This window comes from Sinocyclocheilus rhinocerous, unplaced genomic scaffold (assembly GCF_001515625.1).
Source record: "Sinocyclocheilus rhinocerous isolate Xijiao unplaced genomic scaffold, SAMN03320098_v1.1 scaffold277, whole genome shotgun sequence".
NCBI classification, from domain to species: domain Eukaryota; kingdom Metazoa; phylum Chordata; class Actinopteri; order Cypriniformes; family Cyprinidae; genus Sinocyclocheilus; species Sinocyclocheilus rhinocerous.
The window spans coordinates 852,067-874,461 of NW_015662923.1; the positions used below are offsets into that span (position 1 = coordinate 852,067).

At 36.7% G+C, this 22,395-nt stretch overlaps 1 protein-coding gene across 1 annotated transcript in view; it reads left to right on the forward strand.

Annotated features, from left to right (window-relative positions):
• LOC107728343 (coiled-coil domain-containing protein 85C-B-like) overlaps window positions 1–21,822 on the forward strand; it is a 57,573-nt gene extending 35,751 nt beyond the window's left edge. Inside the window, exons 3-8 of the mRNA XM_016538483.1 lie at window positions 5,348–5,427; window positions 7,664–7,702; window positions 13,562–13,663; window positions 17,711–17,803; window positions 18,998–19,096; window positions 20,622–21,822. Of these exons, the coding sequence (XP_016393969.1) occupies window positions 5,348–5,427; window positions 7,664–7,702; window positions 13,562–13,663; window positions 17,711–17,803; window positions 18,998–19,096; window positions 20,622–20,711 (503 nt within the window). The 3' untranslated portion in view covers window positions 20,712–21,822. The remainder of the gene's footprint in view (window positions 1–5,347; window positions 5,428–7,663; window positions 7,703–13,561; window positions 13,664–17,710; window positions 17,804–18,997; window positions 19,097–20,621) is intronic.
• The last annotated feature ends 573 nt before the right edge of the window (window positions 21,823–22,395 follow it).

Sequence of the window (22,395 nt, forward strand, 5' to 3'; positions counted from 1 at the left end):
TGTTTTTATTTATATCATTACACTTTTTTTTTTTGCTCTGTTTTATTCTGTGAAACCTTACTACATATATGGAATAACCGTTTTATAAAAGCAATAAGCCCCGTGAAGCCGTGGTTTACAGTGAATTTATATCAGCTAAGGGGGCTTCGCGTCGTGCCTAACAACGCCCCTTAGCTGTTATAAATTCACTGTAAACCACGGCTTCTTGGGGCTTATTGCTTTATTTTAAAACGATTCAGTATTTTTGTTAAGTCATGCAGAAAGTAAACAGATTTTAATAGTGCTGGTTCAAAAAAAACTAATCGTCCATGAGCTGGTAATAATTTAAAATGGTAATCTGGTACAATTTAAAGTGTTTTTAAATCCAATGCATTAAACTGGTGGTTGCTGTCTTCACCTATGGTGTAAGTCTGTAGACACAGTTTGTAGTTGGCTGTAGTCTTTGTGGTGTTTTCAAGCGAAACATTTTTTGGCCCAGGCAATGTGTAGCGAATCAGCTCATGGGGAAATATGAATAATTAATCATAACTAGTTATAATTAATTATAAATATTTAGATCCGCTGTAGATATTTAGCTGACCTCTCAGGGTCAACTGTCTGTCAATTCTAAGAACGTTAATTTCCTTCCTAATAGCTGTAGGAAATTAAAAGGGAACGTAAATGAAAAATAAAAATAAAAATAAAAATTTTGATTTAATTAAATCTCAAATTTAATAAGAATCAATTTAGCTGAATTGGTACATTTGTGCTAAACAAATGTAAATAACCTTGTTCACAGACATTTTGGCACCCAGTATGTTTATTGGTTGAGGGGTCTGTGAATGTTTGTTAATCTAATGAATAATTGATTTGTTAAATCAAATGACAAATGGTGTGTCTGATTGGTCCAGACGCTACAAATGTGAGGCAACACCTCAGTCGGCTGTCATTGCCGCTAGTTCATTGATGTTGGTTTGGTGTGTCTGGACCTTATGGGATTTTTCAACCGTTTGATCAATTGTTAGGTGAAAATTGTCAGATAGAACAGTGATAGCACAAGTCTTCTTAACAAGTAGCACAATTTGAATATAATGTACATTTTCCAGTATTAAAAAACGAGTTTGTCCAAGTCCCTAATAGAGAAGTAGTGATATCAAACAATCTATAGCCTGAACATGAACTCACTATACAAACATGTCTTCTTTCCAACTATTTCTGTCTTTCGCTAACATTCTTTGTTTTCTCCTCTCATCTGTTCTGACTTCTCCAGTGAGACAAGAAAGGTTGTGCAGGCTTTTAAACAAGATTTTTTTTAAACTTGACTTTTTAGCCAAGTTTGAATTCTAAGAGTGAATTTAGTTTTTTCCCCCTCTCTCCGGTCTGTAGCTTTCCCCCCTCTCTTTAATTTAAGTTTCATTGTCTGCCATGCTGTAGTTTTCTAACAGAATGAGGTCAGACTGTATGGAATGAATTATTGTTTGGACTGTTGTTTCTGCTTGGACTGTCACATCTTGCAGCAATTGATCCAGCAACTTTGTGCACACACCCATTTAAAGCTTTCGCTTGGAGTTTTTTCCCGCTAGTTTTTCCTTTCTGTGTCTCTCCCTCAAGACTCACAGCGTTATTCACACACACACACATAGTTTTTGATTTGTATTTAAAACACATGCTTGCACGCAGTAGGCAGCGCCCAATGTATTGCAACAGATGTTCAAAGGAAACTGAATGACAGCGTTTCTCTAGGCTCATCAGCGTGTTTCCAAGAAGTCGGAATTCATCTCAATTTTTTCTGAACAAACCCTGCTGCATTTGTAGGCTTTGGGTGTGACTGCTGTTTGAAGGGGCTGCTTGTGATGTCATGAAGACTGCTTAACAGTTGCTGCCCATGTGGCCTATTCGGAAGATTCCCGCGTGAGCCTTGTGCCGCAGCGGTGGCTATAGAAGTGGGTCATGGCATTGCTGATGCGATTGGAAGCGACAAAGCGAGAGGGACAGACCCGCTGCCCCACCCCCACATGCTCATCCGCGTTGAAAAAACATCCATGTCAGTTCACTGAGCTAATATGCACAAATAGCTGATCAACACATCAGATTTATTTGGTCATTGTGCAGTGCTGTCTCTTAATACATTCAGAACTGAGTCTCAAACTACAAAATGCTATAGGCCTACAATGTGTGCTAGAAAGGAATTACATATCATTTTTACTATATAAATTGCAACAATAAAGAGTGCGGATATGCACAATAAACCATACAAACACACCTATAAAACAAATATTTTGGAGGTTTTAGAGGAGCAAAATGGTTTAAATAATGCCCAAAAGTTTAAGTTAAAATTACTGAATTCGACAAATTGTATAGAAGTGAAAATACTGACATCGCTTTGAATTTGCAAAATGTGCAACTTAATTTGCAATGCGGAAGTAAGCTATTTATTTTTTCATAAATGTGCAAAAATAACTAGAAGAACACAAAGTGTACTAAACTTTAAAACTATTTGTGCTGCAGACTAGTGTGTTTATAATTATGATAATAAATTAAAATAATATAACAAATACCAGTTTACAATATGAACAGGTAAAATAACTGGAAGCGAATGACACCAAATTATTAAGAATCTTGCGTTAAAAATAAGATGGATATAACAGTAAAATTCTATTTATGCACTGGCATATGAACTGTTATATACATTTAATTCTAAAATTGATTTGAAAAAATCTGTTTAAAATTAATTATTTAAAATCAGTTATGAAATTTATGAAAATTATTTTATTTTTCAGTTTTGAACAATTTGTTGGATCTGCATGCTGTGGCATGAAATGATTTCATTCTAAAAAAAAAAAAAAATGTGGGAAAAATTGTGGCCACAGAGCAACTTTTTATGTCAAATGTGATTTTTATAGATTTTAGCAAATCGGTGTTGCAGCCCTATTTTATACTGCACTGTATAATGTAACATATGCAAAACTACACTGTAAGTGTATTCGTTTTGAGTATGGAATACTGAATAAGACACTACAAGCACTGGATGTTATCTAGAATCAGGCCATTGGGATTTGAGAAGACATTACACAGAGGTGTTTCTATGGCCATTGTTCTGTGAGCTGTGTTTTACAGCTAGCAGTTATGTTGTTCTCACACCACCAGATCTGATGACTATACTATAATTGTCTTTTGTGTGCCGAGTTATGCTGACAAGAACATTTAGCTCCCTGGAATGATGGAAACTGAATTGTTTTGGGTAGTGGAGTCCTATTTCTAGTAGCTGGTTCTGGTTGGAATGATTTTTGTAGTGGGTGGATCTCTTCACTAGGACGCTGGTCCGGGGTTTTGTGTATCAGAGTTGATTCTTAATCGGCTTGGCCCGTGCCCATCGTTCAGTCAGCCAGATGAAGTTAGATTAGAGTGTCACTAGGGATTTGCAGCCGCCAGTACTGCTTCACTGTCCACTGCTGAGGGTTTTACTCAGACATGGCAGGGGGTTTATCTATTAGGCTAGTAACTAATACCGCCCATATTCTACACCCTGTAAAACACAGTCATGTCTTAAGCAAATAAAATTATTCCTTTATTTCAGAGGAAATATGAACATCATTATTGCAAGGCTTTCATTTTTGCTAAACATTGAACATGAGTGCTTGGATTAAATTATTCAAATCAGCAAAAAGGGAATTCAGTGCTCATAAACAGAAGGAACTTTTGGCTGTAACAGTTTCCCAGCTAACACAGCACATGTTTTTACTCTTTGGATGGCCAAATGAATCAAATGCATGCATGCCTTTAAAATAGTTTCAAAAGGATAAGTCAAAGTATGTGCTTTATTTCATGCTCAAGATTGTACGTGGTAGGAAACTCAAGAAGGTCGGAATGCCAGGTGTTTCAGTTGGTCAATGAGACCAAATGTAAAATTGCAGTGTAATATATTTTACAAACAGGAAATATTTTATGCCAGTGTAAAGTGCTAATCTGAGTGACAATGCTCCTAGTTGTTTCCACGAACCAGTTCAAATGGTCCTTTTCAATTAATCTATTCAAAAATACAGAGTTCTGGCATGAAACTCTAGATGGCGCAGTCCGATAGGTCTAACTCAATCTGACCTAATGACATCATTATCACTTGGCATTGCTGATTGGTTCTCTCCTGTATCGGTAGCCAATGAGCTCGCTGCTCAACAGTGCTTGCCTTAGCAGTTGCAGCTTGCTTCAGAAACCCTCCACCTTCCCCAGCTCCACCTTTATAGATTTGCTACGGGGTCATACATGAAATAACCCCCATATAGCATACATGAATGTTATATTTGCAGCAGCAATATTTCTTACATACTCACAGCAGCATGTTGTGGATATATTGGCAGTAGCAAGTCTCTGTATTTGCTCTGCCGCAGTTCTTGCAGCAACGTAGCAGATCTATTCCGCCAAGACCAAATACCATTAACATTGTCATGTACATTACCATGCCAATCCTTCCGAGAGTTGTCATGACATAACTATAATTTAACGATTTGTTTGCTTCATTACTCAAAAATGTTCCCAGAAGACCCTCTGTTTTTCAGTTATATATAACAGAATATACTGTTATATATTTATATACTGCAGTTATATATAACAGTATATACTGTAGTATAATAGTTATCATTCACTTAATCTAGAGAATGTAATGTGCAATCTTATAATTCAATATTGTTTTGCATTATTCCTTTATTTTTGTTTCAGACTTGCATGTTACGAAGTCTGTGATGAGATGAATTTTCCATGCATTCTTGGCCTGAACCTTGATGCCAGCCCAGAATTAAATGAGCAGCATTACTCATTGATTGCTTGCGTCCAAAGCTACAGGCTCAGTACAGACCACATCAAACCACGAATGATTCTTTTGGTCATTTGAATTCCTTGACAAAGTGTACAGAGAAAACAGAAATGATCTCAACTGTGTTATCAGAATGGGAAGATAAGTTTAAGCTTAAAGCACAGTGGAATTAAATTAAAATCACATATGCATAAGAAATCAAGTAAACTGAATCAAATTAATCAAACCAAACCCCAAAATAGATCACAGGCTGTATTCTCAAGTCTTTAATTAAACTGAAATTTCACCTTGTGATAGTGTTCCAGCAGTTTTAAAATGTCAAAGCTATGTGCTTTTGGGGCAAGAATGAATTTAAAAATGTTTCACCTGATGTGCCAATTAGTGTTGATGATCTTGAAAAACAAGATATCTTGTTTAGGGCTGTTTGTTTAGTTGAGTAGAATAAAAAATGAGTTAGTGTATGGAATTAAACGACAACGAATTCACTAAATAACTAGTTCTAATACTGTAGTTTTTTTTTTCACTTTAGGATTCTAATTGATCTTTTCCTTTGTCTTACAGATGCATCCTCAAACTACATTCGCCAGCTAGAAACCAAGGTCCGGATTCTAGAGGACAATAACAACAAACTGCTGTCACAAGTAAGGACTGAGTTAACAACATGCTTTCTTCCTAAAGCACTTGAAAATATGAGTAATCTAGACCTAGATTTGCCATTGGTGGCATTAATGGTGGCAGTTTGGGGTTACGAAAGAGGCAGCCAATCTTTAATTCATGATGGGCCAAACTGTGTTAAATTGGCACACAGCATCCCCTCCGGCAGGAAGAAGGAGCAGCTTACCGTCACGCCGGGATTGTGTAGGCATCTCTGAGCGTCTGTGGCCTCAATTTAACCTCCCTTGTGGAGAATGAGTGGGTTTTACCAACCGAAAGAGCATTTAAAGTTCACCTATTTATGCTGAAGGCACCACAATCAATCTGCCTATCACCAAATGTCACAAATGTATTCACCCACCATTGTACAGACTTCTACAACAAACCACTTACTGTGAACCCATCCAGCAGAACAGCATTACAGCCCACTCTCCTCTGCACTTGAATAAGACTTCTTTCACCTCCAGCTTGTGTAGATGTGTAGGTAGAAAAAAAAAGGTTCATATTTGAAAAACTGAGAGCAATTACATTTCATAGCTTCACAGAGGTTCCTATTTTAAAGCTCACTGTACTTGCAGGCAAAAAGATAGTTTACACAAAAATCTAAAAATTAACTGTACTCTGACAACTAGGGCTGCAACTACAGTAATAATTGTTTTGAGAATCAGTTAATCTGTTGATTATTTCTTTAATCAATCAATCAATCTATATATATATATATATATGTACTATATGTTTATGTTGACCAAAGCTTTCCCAGGCTGAATTTATTTGATGATAATAATGATAATAAAAATAAATAAAAATACAGGAAAACAGTAATATGGTGAAATATTATTACTGTTTTCTACTTTAAAATATTTTAAAATGTAATTTATTCCTGTGATGCAAAGCTGAATTTTCAGCAGCATTACTCCAGTCTTCAGTGTAAAATAATACTTTTTTTCATTAGAAATCATTCTAATATGCTGATAGGCTTCTCAAGAAACATTAATTATTATTTTCGAATTTTGGATATTGAAAACAGTTGCATTATTTTCAATACTGAAAACAGCTGAATTTTTTTTTTTTTGTGGAAACTGTGATACAGTACCATTCAAAACTTACTAAGGTAAGATTAAAAAAGAAAAAAATATGAATTAATATTTTCATTCAGCAAGGATATATTGATCAAAAGTGAAATTAAAGATATTTGTAATGTTACAAAGGAGATTTTCAACATTTCTAAGTTTGTTTTCAAGAACCATTATTGATAATTGAGAACTGAGAATGAAAGGTCTGTTTTCATGGAAAACAGAAAAGTCTTAATTTTGCTGATGAACGTCATTCATGACCTGGTAGAAACTGGTCACACACCTGATCGTGTAATTTTTGCCTGATTGTGGTCTAGTTTTTGGAAATGCTTCAACTAATAATGTGCACTGCATGTGCAGCAGTGCGTTTGAAATGTAATTGTTGTTCTGTAATATTAGATATTTTTTCAGTATTTCCTTTGCCTTAATTATTTTGCCAATGGCTTTCATTTTGATTAGCAGTCTTTGAAATTGAAAATGAAGGCTAGCTGCAAAATCGAAAACAAAGAACATTGTACTTGTGTGGACAATTTGGTTTTTAACTTGGAGCCCAATCATAGGCTAACGTTTTGCGTTAGAAGCTAAATTTGGTGAAAGACCCCATGAAATCAACAAAATCAATTTATTAAATAGATAGTTCACCCAAAAATGAAAATTAACCCCTTGATTCACTCACCCTCAAGCCATCCTATAGGTGTATATGACTTTTTTCTTTCAGACGAATACAATAGAAGTTATATTAAAAAATGTCCTGGCTTTTCCAAGCTTTATAAGGGCAGTGAATGGGGGGGTCGAGATTTTGAAGGCCAAAAAAGTGCATCCATCCATCATAAAAAGTGCTCCACACGGCTCCGGGGGATTAATAAAGGCCTTTTGAAGTGGATCAATGAATTTTTGTAAGAAAAATACAGTGAGCGGAAGCTAGAGATTACCGTTTATAAAGTTTTAAATATGGATATTTTTCTTACACAAATGCAAAATGAAGACAAACGAAAGGAGTGCATTCCTTCCCATCAAAACCATCCATAAGAAGTCCAAACATTATTATCTGAATAGTTAATCTGGTTATGATAGCCCTTGTGAAGAAACTGTATGAACATGTACTTGTATTTGTTTAATTGGTTTGTGAAATGTGTTTTGTGTTCTCCAGCCCTGTAGCCGTTATAGCTTATCAAAGCTGTCCATGAAGGTAATTTTACCACACTTTTTCTCAGTGGTGGTGGAGCTCTATGTCCTCCTAGCTCTCTTCTTGCTTATTTCTTATCTTTACATTCACATTCTTTGTGACTTCAAAAGCTGGTGTGTACAATGGCATGCTAGGCTTAGTGCTTGTGCTAACATGCTGGGCTGTGCTCGGGGGCTTCTGGCGCATGAGCTCATATGCTTGTCCCTCTGTGTTGAAACGTCTTTCCGATCTTATCATTTATTCAAGCAGCACAGGTAGTGCAGCGTCAATTTTTCATGTCTGACAAACTGATGGATGTAAAGATGAATGTGAACATATTTAAATTGTTAATAAATGCCCACTTATCTATCTTGGGCATCATCCCATATCTTCTCTAAGAGAATGCACCTCTCTGTGTTTTAGCACTGTCTGTCTTGAATTGCTTAAAATCATATTTGACTGCCCAGCAAAGTAATGTTGTGCATATTTTCAAAGCTAACTGGATTTTGGGTTGTCTGAATTGATTAGTTGACTAGTCGGTCATAAAGAAACCTTATTATTAGGGTCCATCATACACTCTCATAAATAAAGGTACAAAAGCTGTCACTGGGGCGGTACCTTTTCAGAAGGTACACTTTTGTATTATTTACACCTAAAGGGTGCATATTAATACCTTAAAAGTACATATTAGTACCGAAATGGTACATATTAGTTCATTTTGAAAAGATACCATCCCAGTGAGAGCTTTTGTTTTTGTGTTTTACCTGTTTTTGGAATGTCACACTTAATTGCATAGTGTTTTAGGGTTAACAGAAATGTCTGTAAAATTACTGGGTAATGACCTGGCAGAAGATTACTGGTGCATTTAAAGTTATTTTTTTTTTCTCTCTAAGGCTACGTTTACACGACAATGATGTAGTCAAAAACGGAAAAGTTTTTCCCTTGTGTTTTTAAAATATTTCACGTATACACGACAACATTTTCAAAACGATTTGCATTTACACATATCCGCGAAAACAGCCAAAAACGCTTTATTACGTATGCCAGGCCAGTAGTTGGCGCTGTCACCTTGTTAGTAAACAGTACCTGTAGGGAAGTGACGATTATATGTTGTATATGATGCGTCTCCGCTGTTGGTTGTAATATTGGTGAAGTAAATCCACACTTCGCTGAAGAAGCGTTAGCAAACAACAACAGTACCATGTATTCCGCCATTGTTGTGTATGTTTGTTTGCGCTTGCCTTTAAAATCGACACGTACTGTGCATGTCTACATACCTAACACGTACTACGCACGCGCATGACGTCACCGTTTTCAAAGATTTCCAAAGATTCAAAGATGTTTACACGGAAACGATAACAGTGGCGTTTTGTAGGATCTCTGTCTTACAACGGACCCACTTACACTATTGAGTCACACATGAAACAATCACATTCCATTGAGACAAACTGAGGAGCCCTATGCAGCCAGCTGCGGTCGTAAAACTCATGCAGGGTCAGTGAAGTGTTGAAGCAGTTCCTGTACTATCTAGCGTATCGTCTCAAGAGACTCAAATAAAAAAACAGTGCTTAAACCCTAACTCAAACTAGGATACAAAACTATCTTTGTTTTACGGGCTTTCAAGGACCAGATGCGTGATACCCCTGACCATTTAACACATAAATTGCTAAATCCGATAAACAGAAAGTGACAGATTAAGAGCTCTCTGTCCAGGAGAAGAATGGCAGACTCCCAACTCGTGACATGGGCATGACCTCAGGACACCTCCCCTTTCCCCCCTGCATTCCAAAAAAAGGGACACGAACTTACACAGACAATTCATAAGACAATCATTTGAAAGTATCGGAGCAATAGATTCACAAATAATATGTTGTATGGCTTATATATATGCTTGGCGTGTTTCATGTAATCGGTACAACTTTAATCAGTGTTTATTACCCTTTTTAGGAAATGAGGTTATTAATATGTGTGTAAGATACTCAGATTCGAGTCCTTTCAAAACCTGAGCTTACAAAAATATGCGTTTTCAGGCCCCAAAACACCGTTGTCGTGTAAACGAACAGGAAAAACGTTTACACAACAACCCAAAACGCTGTTGTCGTGTAAACGAACAGGCAAAACGCATAAAATGTTTCCCGTTTTTGGCTGAAAACGTTGTCGTGTAAACGGCCCCTAACAGTGTAGTGACCTCAGCAACTGACTATTTTGTTTTTGAGTGACAGGATGATCATATCCATTCCTAGTATGATGGTAACATATGCTAACATGTGAGAAACATTTACTTTGTAAAATGTTTCACTAATTTATTTTTCTGATGTCGTCAGAGCAACAACACAGTCAAGTGAGGAATTTTGGCCCTTTAAACAGGTTGCATTCCAGCAGTGCCGGTATCATTCTTGTTGCCACAATGATAAAAAAATAACGTCAGTCTACAGGAATTCTGACACTTCCTCAGTGCTTTCAGGTTCGTTTAAAAAACAGAGATATGTCTAGATAAAAATGTGTGAAAAAAGCAGCATAGAAGCACTTTTGACTTCTGGAACCCATTGTATATAATTCCACACCACCTCTGGTCCCTCTGGTTTTTATGTCCTTTGTCTTTCGCAGAAAAAATACATCTCTGTTAGAATTGTTGGAGAAGAGCTGTGTTACACAGCTGTGTGGTCATTTCTCAACAAGCAGTCATAATGAAGAGAGGATGAATAAGTGAAGGATAGAAAGCTCTCCAAGGATAATATTTATTTTAGAACTGAAGAGGCATGTTTTTTAACAATCAAACATACAAACATTAAATATCAGAAACTGAAAGTATTGATATACTGGTAACACTTTACAATAAGGTTGCATTAGTTAATGTTAGTTAATGTATTAAATAACGTGAATGATGATGAACAATATATTTATTACAGTATTTGTTAACGTTCTTTGTTAACGTTAGTTAATGAAAATAGAGTCGTTCATTAATGCTCATAATGTTCATGGTAATTCACAGTGCATTAACTAATGTTAACAAGCACACCTTTTGATTTTAATAATGCACTTGTAAATGTTGAAATGAACATGAACTAAGATTAATAAATGCTGTAGAAGTATTGTTCATTCTTAGTTCATGTTAAATAAAGTTGTTAACTATGTTAACTAATGAACCTTATTGTAAAGTGTTACCAATATACTAAATTAATAATCCACTGTTTGTTTGTTTTGTTTTGTTTTATTTTTTGATCCCATTAGTTTCAAGAACTGTATGTTTTTGATAGACAATAGTTATTTTTAGTTATTAGTTAATGGTTTAATAGTTATTGATAGTTTGAAATTTTAATATAGATCAGAGTTTGATTATTTTAATAATATTTTTTTAATTAAAATACTTTTAAGTCATCCTGTGGCCCCTTTGAAAATTTGCTGAGGCCCTCTAGTGGGCTCTGGGCCCCTGGTTGAGTCATTGCCCTTGGAGGTCTGCAAATTATATGTTTGTAAAATAATGAATGCAACTAAATGATTTTTTTGTCCCTCCCACACTGAAATATTATCAAGTAAAATTAAAATAAAATGTGTGTCAAGTCAAGTCACCTTTATTTATAGCACTTTTAACAATACAGATTGTGTCAAAGCAACTGCACAGCATTAATTAGGAAAATATTGTGTCAATAATGCAAAATGACAATAGTAAACAGAAGTTCAATAGTTCAGTAGACAATAGTTCTCCTCTGGCCAGACGAAACCAGCAGTTCAGTTCCAGGCTGCAGCAAAGTCACATTGTGCAGAGGACTCATCTGGTTTTTGTGGTCTTGTCCCGGTGGCCGTCTAGGAGACAAGGTCTTCACTGGGGATCTGTCTCTGGGGCTCATCTAGTTGTCCTGATCTCCACTGACATTCAGGGTTGTCGAGGTCGTCTCTAGGTGCTGATCCACCATCTGGGCTGGATAAGTACTGGATCCGGGTGACTGCAGTGGCCATCTGATCTGGATACAGACTGGATCTGGTGGCTACGGTGACCTCGGAATAAGAAAGAAACAGACTATTATTATCGTAGATGCCATTCTGTAGTGAGTACATCGGGTGTTATGGGTGTGTGTGTGTGTGTGTGTGTGTATTCTTTATCAAATTATACAGAAAGTGCATACAGACAAAAATAGAACTTGTCTACACAAGTACATCAGTCCTGGATCAAGGTGTCCTAAATACCATAGATGGCTAGTGGGTGATACAGTATGTTTAGGTTGCAAGCAGATGTGAAGTTCACTTCTTCCTTGCAGCCTCCTTAAACACAGTTTCTCTGCTAAAAGAGAGCGACAGAGTTATTTATAGGTCTTTCTTATAGTGATCACATGCATTCAGGGAACATGAAAGCAAGACATTGAAAATGTCATAAGGATCACTGGTGATTAGAGATGATGCCAGCTGGAGCCTGTGGGTGTCTCTATTAAAGCAGCGTGAAGAGATTCCAGCTTACTTTCTATGGACAAGAATACCTAAAGGATGGCAGGAAGCTGTGTGGGAGTTTGTTCTGGTGCTGAGTTCCATTCATCTCGGAAACTCTGGATTTCAAACTTCACACTTGGGAAAGTGCAACAGAACGCAACTTTGATGTCAGACCTCCTATTTCGAAACTTGATCACTCTGATTTTATCGATATGCAGGAATGTGCCATCACACAAACATGACGGCACCCAGTCAAATGTGCATCTCCTGAGCATCAAGCAATGGAACACTTTCATGGATGGAAGTTGAATAAATCTAGTAGGAATATCCCACATAAGAAACAGCCCCAGGTAAGTATTTTCTATGTGGGTAATAGACACACAGCTCTGCTTGAGTGAGAAAAGACCAAAATCTCCAAATCTGTTTCAATCAAATTTTTCAAGCTAGTCCAGCTAGCCAAGAGTTAGTCAAGACCCTGTTGAAAAAAACAGCATATGCTGGTTTGGTATGTTTTGAAGCATGGAAGCTGGTTTGAGTTGGTTTAAGCAGGAGCTAGTTGCATAGGACCAGCACATGGCCTGCTTAAACCAGCTCAAACCAGCTAAGGACCAGCACATGACGAGCTCAAACCAGCTGCTATGCTTCAAAACATACCTAATCATGCTGTTTTTTTGTTGTTGTTTTTTTAAATAAATAAATGGTAAAAAAAAAAATTCTCTCTTTTAATTAAAGGGATTGTTCACACCAAAATGGAAATTCTGGGTAACACTTTATTTCGATAGTCCACTTTAGACATTCTATTAACAGTAAGTAACTTTGCAACTACATGTCAACTAGCAGTTAGTAGAGTATTAGTAGACTGTCTGCTTAATATCTTCTAACACTTTCTTTGTCAACTTATTCTACTAACCCTAAACCTACCCTAACAGTCTACTCTGAGAGTTAGTAGACATGTAGTTGCAAATTAATGATAATTAGTTGACATGTAGTTACAAAGTTACTTATAGTTAATATAATGTCTAAAGTGGACTATCGAAATAAAGTTTAACCAAATTCTGTCATCATTTTCTCACCCTCCACTTGTTCCAAACCTGTACGTTGGTAACCAAACTGTTGACAGTAGCTATTGACTTCCTTAAAATACTATGGAAGTCAATGGCTACCGTCAACTGAGAAAAACACACATGGGTTTGGAACAATTTAAAGGTAAGTAAATGACAGATCTATCATTTTTAGAGTGAACTATCCCTTTAAAGCAGATATTCCCAATTTCTATTAATCATTTCTCCTCTTTTCTCGTACTGGTTGTGATCTCCAGACTTAAAAAACTTTCTTTCACACGCAACTTTTTTCTTGCCACTTCTATTTTCTCTGAGAACAGGGAAGTATGTTTAGTTCAATGGGATATTTAATATGCACTGAGTCATAATGTCTCTCTTTCCCTCTTGTGTCATTCGGCAGTGTAATCTGGGAGACCTGCAAGTCCTGCGGAAGGGCATGACCCTCTACCACTCAGAATCACAGCTGTCTTCACTCCCCCAGAGGCAGGAGGCCCTACTGAATGTGAGTGATCCTCTCCAAGTCACTGTACATACAAATCAATCCAAGCATATTTTAGCATGTTCATTTGCCGTATTTTTAATCATCTGAAATGTGCTGCGACTAATATTCCAAAGCGACGTAGTCCTAAATAGAGCCCGACCGATATGGGTTTTTTGGGGCCGATACTGATACCGATATTAGGGAGTAAAAAAGGCCGATATCGATATATCGGCCGATATTCTTTGTGTATATTATAGTACAGAACCAGTCAAAAGTTTGGACACTTTCCCATTTGTGTGTCTACACATTTGACTGGTACTATATATAGAATACAGTATATACATAAACAGAATATATATACATAAACACATTTTTTGCAATGATCACCGTGATCAAACACTTATAATGACGTGACAGAGATATGTAATGGAGGCAGGGCATTTAACAATTTAACAATAAACTTTATTATCCAAAATGAGTCTGACATCAGTGCACTGAACAGTAAAGTTGAAGTTTATTCAACTTTAATTCAATTAAATTCCATTCAACTTTATTCCGTTAAAGTTTATTTCACTTCGAAACATTAATTCACGGATTTGCGCTACTGTCTTCACACACAGACAAAACTTACTAGAGAAGTGTGAAGTGTGACATAATATACCTCTGTAAATAAATACAATATAAATTCACGTCTCACGCACTTTAATGCCCTTTGAATGTAACGTGTACGTTCCCTTGTAACTGGAATTATGGCGGAATATCATGTGAAGTCCACATTCGTAGGGCACTTACGGTCGAATAAGACAACGCTTGAATGCTGCTGCCTGAACAAGAGACCTCCTTACTGAAGTGAAAGTGTTGACTGGTGTCACTATCTCACGAACGCGCCGGCGGATCTCCACCAAATTTGTCAACTCTACCGACGCGCGGAGGGTGGCGTTCGAGAGGGTTCCTCGAGCTGAAGGGATCCCCCGAATTTGGTGCGGGTTCGCCGCGCGTTAAGGAGATATGGCCGTTCAAAGTTTCAATGGTTTTCCATAGACTTAATCTTCAAAAGCGTTTCATTCAGGTTGCCAGTAGCAAACAATGGAGCGCGCTCTGCTGGACAAACTAAGTAATTACACAATTTCAAGCATTTTATCTGCGTTATATGTTCTGTAAAAAAAAATTTCATATCGGCGGCATATTAGCTTATACCGATATATCGGCTACAGGCTCATATCGGCCGATAATATCGGCAAAACGATATATCGGTCGGGCTCTAGTCCTAAATAATGCAGTTAACTTCATGTGAGAAAAACGTGAGCAAAGCACACACATTTGAAAATGAGAGAGAATGATTTCCCACACGTCCATAGTTTAGGTTTTGCTTGAACAGATTTGATTCTAAATGAACAATTCAATTGCAGTGGACTGCTGTGCTCATTGATGGAATGGTTTAATGATATGGAATAAAACAAACTTGTTGTCATCTGTTGGGACTGGTGTCAGTAAATACACACAGGGACATTATTTCAAAATGAAAGCTCAATCTAATCAGTTTGGCACTATTCAGCAACAACGTGGGAAGAAATGAGATCCTTGGTGCGTCAAATCTTTAATCTCTCGTACATTGCTATAGGCTTTTCCTGTATAGAACTGGAGGCACTTATCTTTTTAAACTTTTCCCCTGGAAAATTAGCAGACCTACTGAAAATACGATGAATGAATAAAGGGAAAAGCAAATGCGCCTTTGAACATGTAGCCTTCAGCCAGGAAGTCTCACCACTGAGTTTTTCATGTTGCATGCTTGCTTGAAAAAATCTTGCCATAGTCAGCTAAAAGTCTTTACAGCGTTAATACAGAGCTTGAATTGAATTTCTCTAAATTCAAACTCATCATCTCCTCTGAGAAAACAGGTCAGGCTCCTATTTATTCCATTTGACCTTTCATGTTTTATAGATTTTTGGTGTCACTTCTAAGCAGTGGGTGGATTGAACAAAGGCATCAGACATTACCATCGCACAGCATTGTGTGTGAAATTAAGCCAATGAAAACATTGAAAAGTACATAATATGTCTTAGAAGCATGCAAATTGTATTCAACTGCAGTTTTGCTGTCTAAGAATTGATACTAGAGTTTGTCCTCTTTAGTCAGCTCCTATTAGTCTAAATAGAGTGAGAACGACTTTCTTCGACCATTTAAAAATAGGTTTCTGCATGGTGTTTCTATGGGAACCATCTCAAATTATGGAGAGCTCCTTCCAGAAGCTTTGATTGCTAGGCTCTGTTATGAAAGATATAGAGAGGTGTATTTAGATACTTATTAGATCATCATGAACAGGGCACACAGCAAAACACACAAGTGTTTTTTAAATAGGGTGATTTGCAGTCAGTATGAATGTATGCGGATCATGTCTGGCTCTCCTCATGTGCTATGAATGATTAAACACAACCAGGGGTTTTGTCCTCTACAGCTGTCTGGGCTGCTGTGTGCGATGTTGAGCTAAGATGAATGTTTTAAATGGGATGTAGTTTTCATTCTGAATGATCCTCATATCTCTGAGTTGAGACAGATAATTAACGATGATGAATTAGTCAATAAATCACCAATGAGAACAGGACTGCATGATGATAATGGAGATGTGCTGTAACTGGTTTGTTTTTTTTGGTCAACAATGATCTACCAGCTCGGCTAGTTCTCTGGTAGCTGCTAATCTGGTAAAAAAAAGCTGCTAAGATGGTAATCGGAAAAAAAAAATCTTTAAGAGAGCAGTTCAATCTGCAGTCATCTTGGCTTCTATGTACATGAATGGGGAATCATCAAATTCTGCAAAACCGTTGCTTATGTTTACCGCTCTGTACTGTACTTCTGCTGGTCGACCGTTTAAACCAAACTGGATCCCCCTGTTGAAAAAAACAGCATATGCTGGTTAGGTATGTTTTGACGCCAGCTATAAACCAGCAACCATGTTTCAGTGCTTTCAGATGATTTATCCAGCAGGATGTTTTGATGTTTTTAACATTGTGCCGTTATCCTTTACAACAAGGCGGAGGTTTGGTTTGAAAAGTGGTTACAGGGAGGCAGGAGACAACCCTGAAATTATACGTTTTCAAACAAACCAGTAATTAAACCAGTGAGTCACAGGACCTGAATTATATTCAAAATGCTGGAGTTTAAAATATGGTGAAAGGAAGTGTGGTAATATAGGGAAAATAAGTCACGTTTACTATACCTGTGTCTGCCCCACCATATTAAAATTGCTTCTGAGTGACCCGTCCTGTTCATGATATCTGAAGATATTTCGCTCTGTGTATACCTTAAAATACTTAAAAATTTGTTACATTCAATATTATCATTCACTGTGTATACACTTCAAAAGATTTTATGTTTTTGAAAGAGGTCTCTTATGCTCATCAAGGCTGCATTTATTTTCATAAAACACAGTAAATACAGTGATATTGTGAAATGTTATGATTGTAATATATTAAAATGTAATTGAATCCTGTGATGGTGAAGCTGTATTTTCCAGTCTTCAGTGTCATGACAGAAATCATTCTGATATGCTGCTTTGGTACTCAAACTGTTGGTTATGTTTACCTCTCTGTACTTCCGTTGGTCAACCGTTTAAACCAAACTGGGCCCACTAATGACCAGCTATAAACCAGTTACCATGTTTCAGTGGTTTTAGATGACGTTTTCCAGCAGGATGTTTTGATGTTTTTAACCTTGCGCCCTCAGCCTTTACAAGGCATAGGTTTGGTTTGAAAAGTGGTTACAGGGAGAGGCGTGAGACAAACCCTGAAATTAGAATTTTTCAACAAACCAGCAATTAAATCAGAGTCACAGAACCTGGATCATATTAAGAATCAATATAAAAATCTTTATTGTCACTTTTGGTCAATTTAATTCATCCTTGCTGAATAAAAGTATTAATTTCTTTCAGAAAAAAATCTTACTGACCCCAACATTTTGAATAGTAGTGTATACTTCCATTATACCATATCCCTAAAAATACAGTATACCATGGTCCTTTAACCAGTATGTGTGCCAGGAGCGAACTGACCCCCTATGTGTTTTCTTCTCTAGGGGTCTGGAAGGCTACAGACCAGTGAGTCGTCTCCTTCCACCGGGTTTGTCTCATCTGTACAGAAACCTGAAGCTGTGGTTCGTGCCATGAAGGTGCACACATTTTTCAAACGTTATCAAACCAAATAGCATTTATGTAAAGCTGCAGTCTGTAACTTTTGGCGCTCTAGCGGTTAATAAACAGAACTGCGTACGTCTTGCGGAAGAACATTGTAGCCAGAGCTACTTCTCTCTGTTTATGTCTATGACGAATCACGCAGGTAGTGGGCTACTCCGCAGCGGTACCTACCCAAACCAGTCTAAATAGTCCGAATATAAACACTTATTATAGGTGTACCGTAGTGATTCAGCACAAGCCAAAAATACGGTTTGGAAAATGGATTCATGGTGTACTCGATTATTATATAAATTTTGTAAATTTTGAACACAAAAAAGTTGCGGACTGCAGCTTTAAATATAGAACTGTATATAAAGCTTTTTAATCAAAACATTAACCGAAACAGGTTTCAATTGATAAAACAGTAGATATACTGTTCAAAATAAAGCGTTTGAACATATTGTGGTCAGACGTCATTGGAATATGTTCATAGTGTGATGAACTACATCTATGGTTTCTCTGCTAGGACAGCTGTGTCAACTGATGAACTGTGAATTATAAAATCAGGAAATTAATTCATAAATTCACAAAAAATCACCTTGATACCAGTTATTATATCATTGATATAATAACTTGAAAAATTATTTTACTTCTGCGAAAAAAGCTCTCAAAGTTCTATTTTTATATATATTTTTATATTTTGGATATATTGTCATCTAATGCAATGGTATTCAACAACTTTTATGTTTGATTTGAAGGGATAGTTCACCCAAAAATTAAAATGTACTCCCTATAATGTAATTCCAAACCCATAAGATTTTCAGCTTCAGGAAACAAGTTAAGATATTTTTGAAAGTCTGCATAACCAAAATCCAAGCTTCATAAAGTTCATAAAAAAACATTGTAAAAAGTAATGCATATGAATCAAGTACTTTAATCAAAGTCTTCTGTAGATACACAATTGCTTTATATGATTAACAGATTTAATTTACTAGAACATTAGAACACTGGTGAAAATGCTTGAAATGTTTCTAATAACTTAGCATAATTTATATGCTGTTGAATGTCAAATAAAATGTTAAATGAAAGTGAATCTTTGCTTTGTCCCTCTTTTTTTTCTAGAAATGACATGAACTGTTGTACATTACGAATGCTGGTTTGAAAAAATGCTCTTGACCATATATTAACAGGTTCTGGAGGTCCACGATAATCTGGACAAGCAGCTTCCAGAAGAAATTGAAGAAGACCTGAGTGAGAAAGAGAAAGCCATAGTGCGAGAGATGTGCAATGTGAGTGTTTGTCTTGATTTTTGTGATAGGTCTCTCAGGCTTGCTAAAACATATCGTGTACGATCCAAATATGTGACGTTCCATTCATTCATTCGACCCTTTGCGAAGGCAGATAAAAATGCTTTACAATGTCACACTTCATTTGAAGCCCATGATTAATATCACGCTGTTCACAGAAATGTCCAGTTAATTTATGGAACATTCTGTTAAGCTTTCCTTTGCAAAGAAGTGTTAAAGTGGGTGTAGTTTATGGAGGGGTCAGTGAACGGACACGTTGGTACACAGAGCTCATGATAGTTTGATCTGTTTGTTGGGCCCCTCAGTGGAATGTGGGAATGAAGAAATCCAGCTCGGAGCACAATAACACCAATGTCCTTCTCACCTGGAAACTCCTGGCCTGTTCAACACCATTGTGAACTCCGTTCATAAGAGTTCTGGATGGATGCTTTGGCTTGTTTTCACTTACTTTCTATGGGTGATTGTAACAATGTTAAATACGCCAAACACATAGCTGTGACTTTATGTGAAAAAGGGACAATGTACATAAATTATAATTGGGATGCACAATATATCATTATCATCAGCCAATATTAAAATTTTGTAGATTTTTTAAAAGGCTAATGTTAGTTATTTAATCATACATGCTCATTCCACCTTAGATTTCATTACATTTCTGATTGCATTTGATTACATTTTCCATCATCTAATGCTCACTTAAACACACTAAGTATTTACTAACAGCTTGTGCCAATGCAAACCCTCTTTTGGGATTAAAGAAGCTACTTTGAGGATTTACTAAAGGCACGCAGTGAAAAATTAGCAATGAAAAGGCATGGACAGTTATTTTTGTGGCTGACCATATTGCATATGCATTTGTTGCATGTGGAGTTTCCCTTTCAAATGCAAAATGCATGGGAGGAGAGTATTTAAATATATCATGCAACGTGACTTACTAAGGTTTGCAGTTGTCAGTTTACTGGGATTTGCACCATTATTTAACGCCCAAAAACAGCATAACCCATTTTGTGCTTGACATGGCTGCGATAGTTGCTAATTTGCACTGCTCTTGGTAGATTGCATTGGTCTTTCATTTGCACACTGTCAGAAGATCAACAGCAGAACTTTCCTCTCCCATCAACGCTTTTATAGGATTGTGGTCTCACACTAAATTGGCCTATGTAGTAAATCTGGCCCTAAGACTTCAACACTTGCAAAATGTAATCTTTAAATTCAAATCTCAAAATGATAATCAGTCTTTCACTGTACATTATAACATTGTGATGTCTAAATTTACTTGTAAAATGATTTATTTAAAAATTTTATTTTTGTTATTTAGACAAAATATTATAGAACATACAGAATGAATTGATTCATTCGTAAGCATGGTAATAAATTATATATAAGCCTAATTTACATAAAAAGGAGAGTGTTGAAAATGACAACAGCTTATAAGATGGAGGTTTCGCACTGACATACAACATGTAAATGTGGCACAGCTGTTTTTTTACTTTCCCTTTGTGTTCAGGTGGTGTGGCGAAAGCTCGGTGACACGGCAGGATCAAAGCATTCCATCCGACGGCAGCTCTCTGGGAATCAGTTCAAAGGTCCTCTATAGCAGCTCTAACACATGAGGAACATCTCTCCTTCTGTTCAGCCGCCATGAAACTCCAGCAGGGCCAAACTGAGAAACTGCTCACTGCAACAGCGGGCAAACACAAGCGCTTCCATCCACTACCATCATCCATGTCAAATAATTTGGAGTCCAACTATTGCCATTGGATATTGGACCACTACACACCAGTTTACAGATTTAGTGAATCAGTGAACATGTAAAGCAATAATCCACATTGAAATTACATTGTTTGACTATTAATTATAATTTTTCTTTGTTGCTGAAATGGATCTCATATTAATTTACGGCCTTGGCCCAAATGATGCATCTTTGATGAGCTCTTTTACCAATTCTGGACTACGCAGTTGACAATTACTCTACGGTCAATGTAGATTCAGAAAAGAAACTGGACCCATGAAGTGTTTACGACTGGCAGCTAGTCATGTTCAGTCAGCTTGCGTCTTCTTTTTTACCTCATATTTTTGTTTTTGTTTAACAGTGATGTCAGAAAACTCATTATTGTTTCCTTACACCCTTTTAGACAAAGTTATGTTGATCAAACTGTGGTTTACTCCTTTCAGAGCGATACCAGATAAGGCTTACTCTCTCCACTGTGTTCTGGTACCCTTCCTGTGCAAGTAATGTACAGAAATGACTCTGAAAGACGATGTAAAATATGTACAAGTCACTTTATTATGTTGTCTTTTTAAGTGTTTTGACTTTTTCTAGTAGCTGTTTTTAATACGTACCAACTTGACAGTGTATGGGGTTTCTTAACAGCGCAACACTTTTTGGACAATGCACCTCAAGACACAAAAGCAGCACAAAACATGCTGAATCTGATTTTTCCCTGTTCCTGTATGAAAAAAAATTAGCGGTCACAACTGAAATCCATTGTTTTTGTATATTTAAGATGTCAAATTTTAAAACGGTGTGCTGTGCATGCTAGACAATCACAACTCTCAGGTCTTGGGAAATTACAAGTATACATCATAACATGTCTGAAACAGTAGTTTTGTCCTTTTCCAGCCTTTTTAAGTCCTTTATTGACCCGTTAACAGTCAAGACTAATGCACTGGCAGAAATAATTGTGCTAATTTAATGTTTTAAAGATCTTGGCTGTCTGGTTCAACCCTAAGGGATGACCTACAAATCTAAAACTCCTGAAGCCCCTTTCTCATGATTCAAGTCAAAAACTAACACACATGCAATCCTCCACACATAAATGCATGACAGACGATGGCAGTGGGGTCAAAGTTTAAAGGGGTCATACGATGCAATTTCAAGTTTTCCTTTTTCAGTTATCAATAAGAGCGTTATTTTTAATCGAAATTAAGAGTGACATTTTATGTTTAAATTCCATACATTTTCCCTCAAAAGTCTGCAGGGCCTGCTATTCAGCAGGGAACTATTGATAAACATTCATCTGAAATAGTGATCAAGGTCTGGATATAGCAAGTGATGTTCAGTTAATATAAATGCATGTCAGCAATAGTTTAATGTATGTAAGTCTTTTTCCTGCTATTTTGTCAAATAAACTGCTGAGTTCAAAAACAGGCATGCTTATAAATGAAATATTGTGGCTGTGTTCAGAATGCAAAACTAGCATACTGATTATTGTGCAATGTATGCTAAATATTACTATTAAGAAAAAGGTAAGTAAATAAAACTACACATTATACAACCG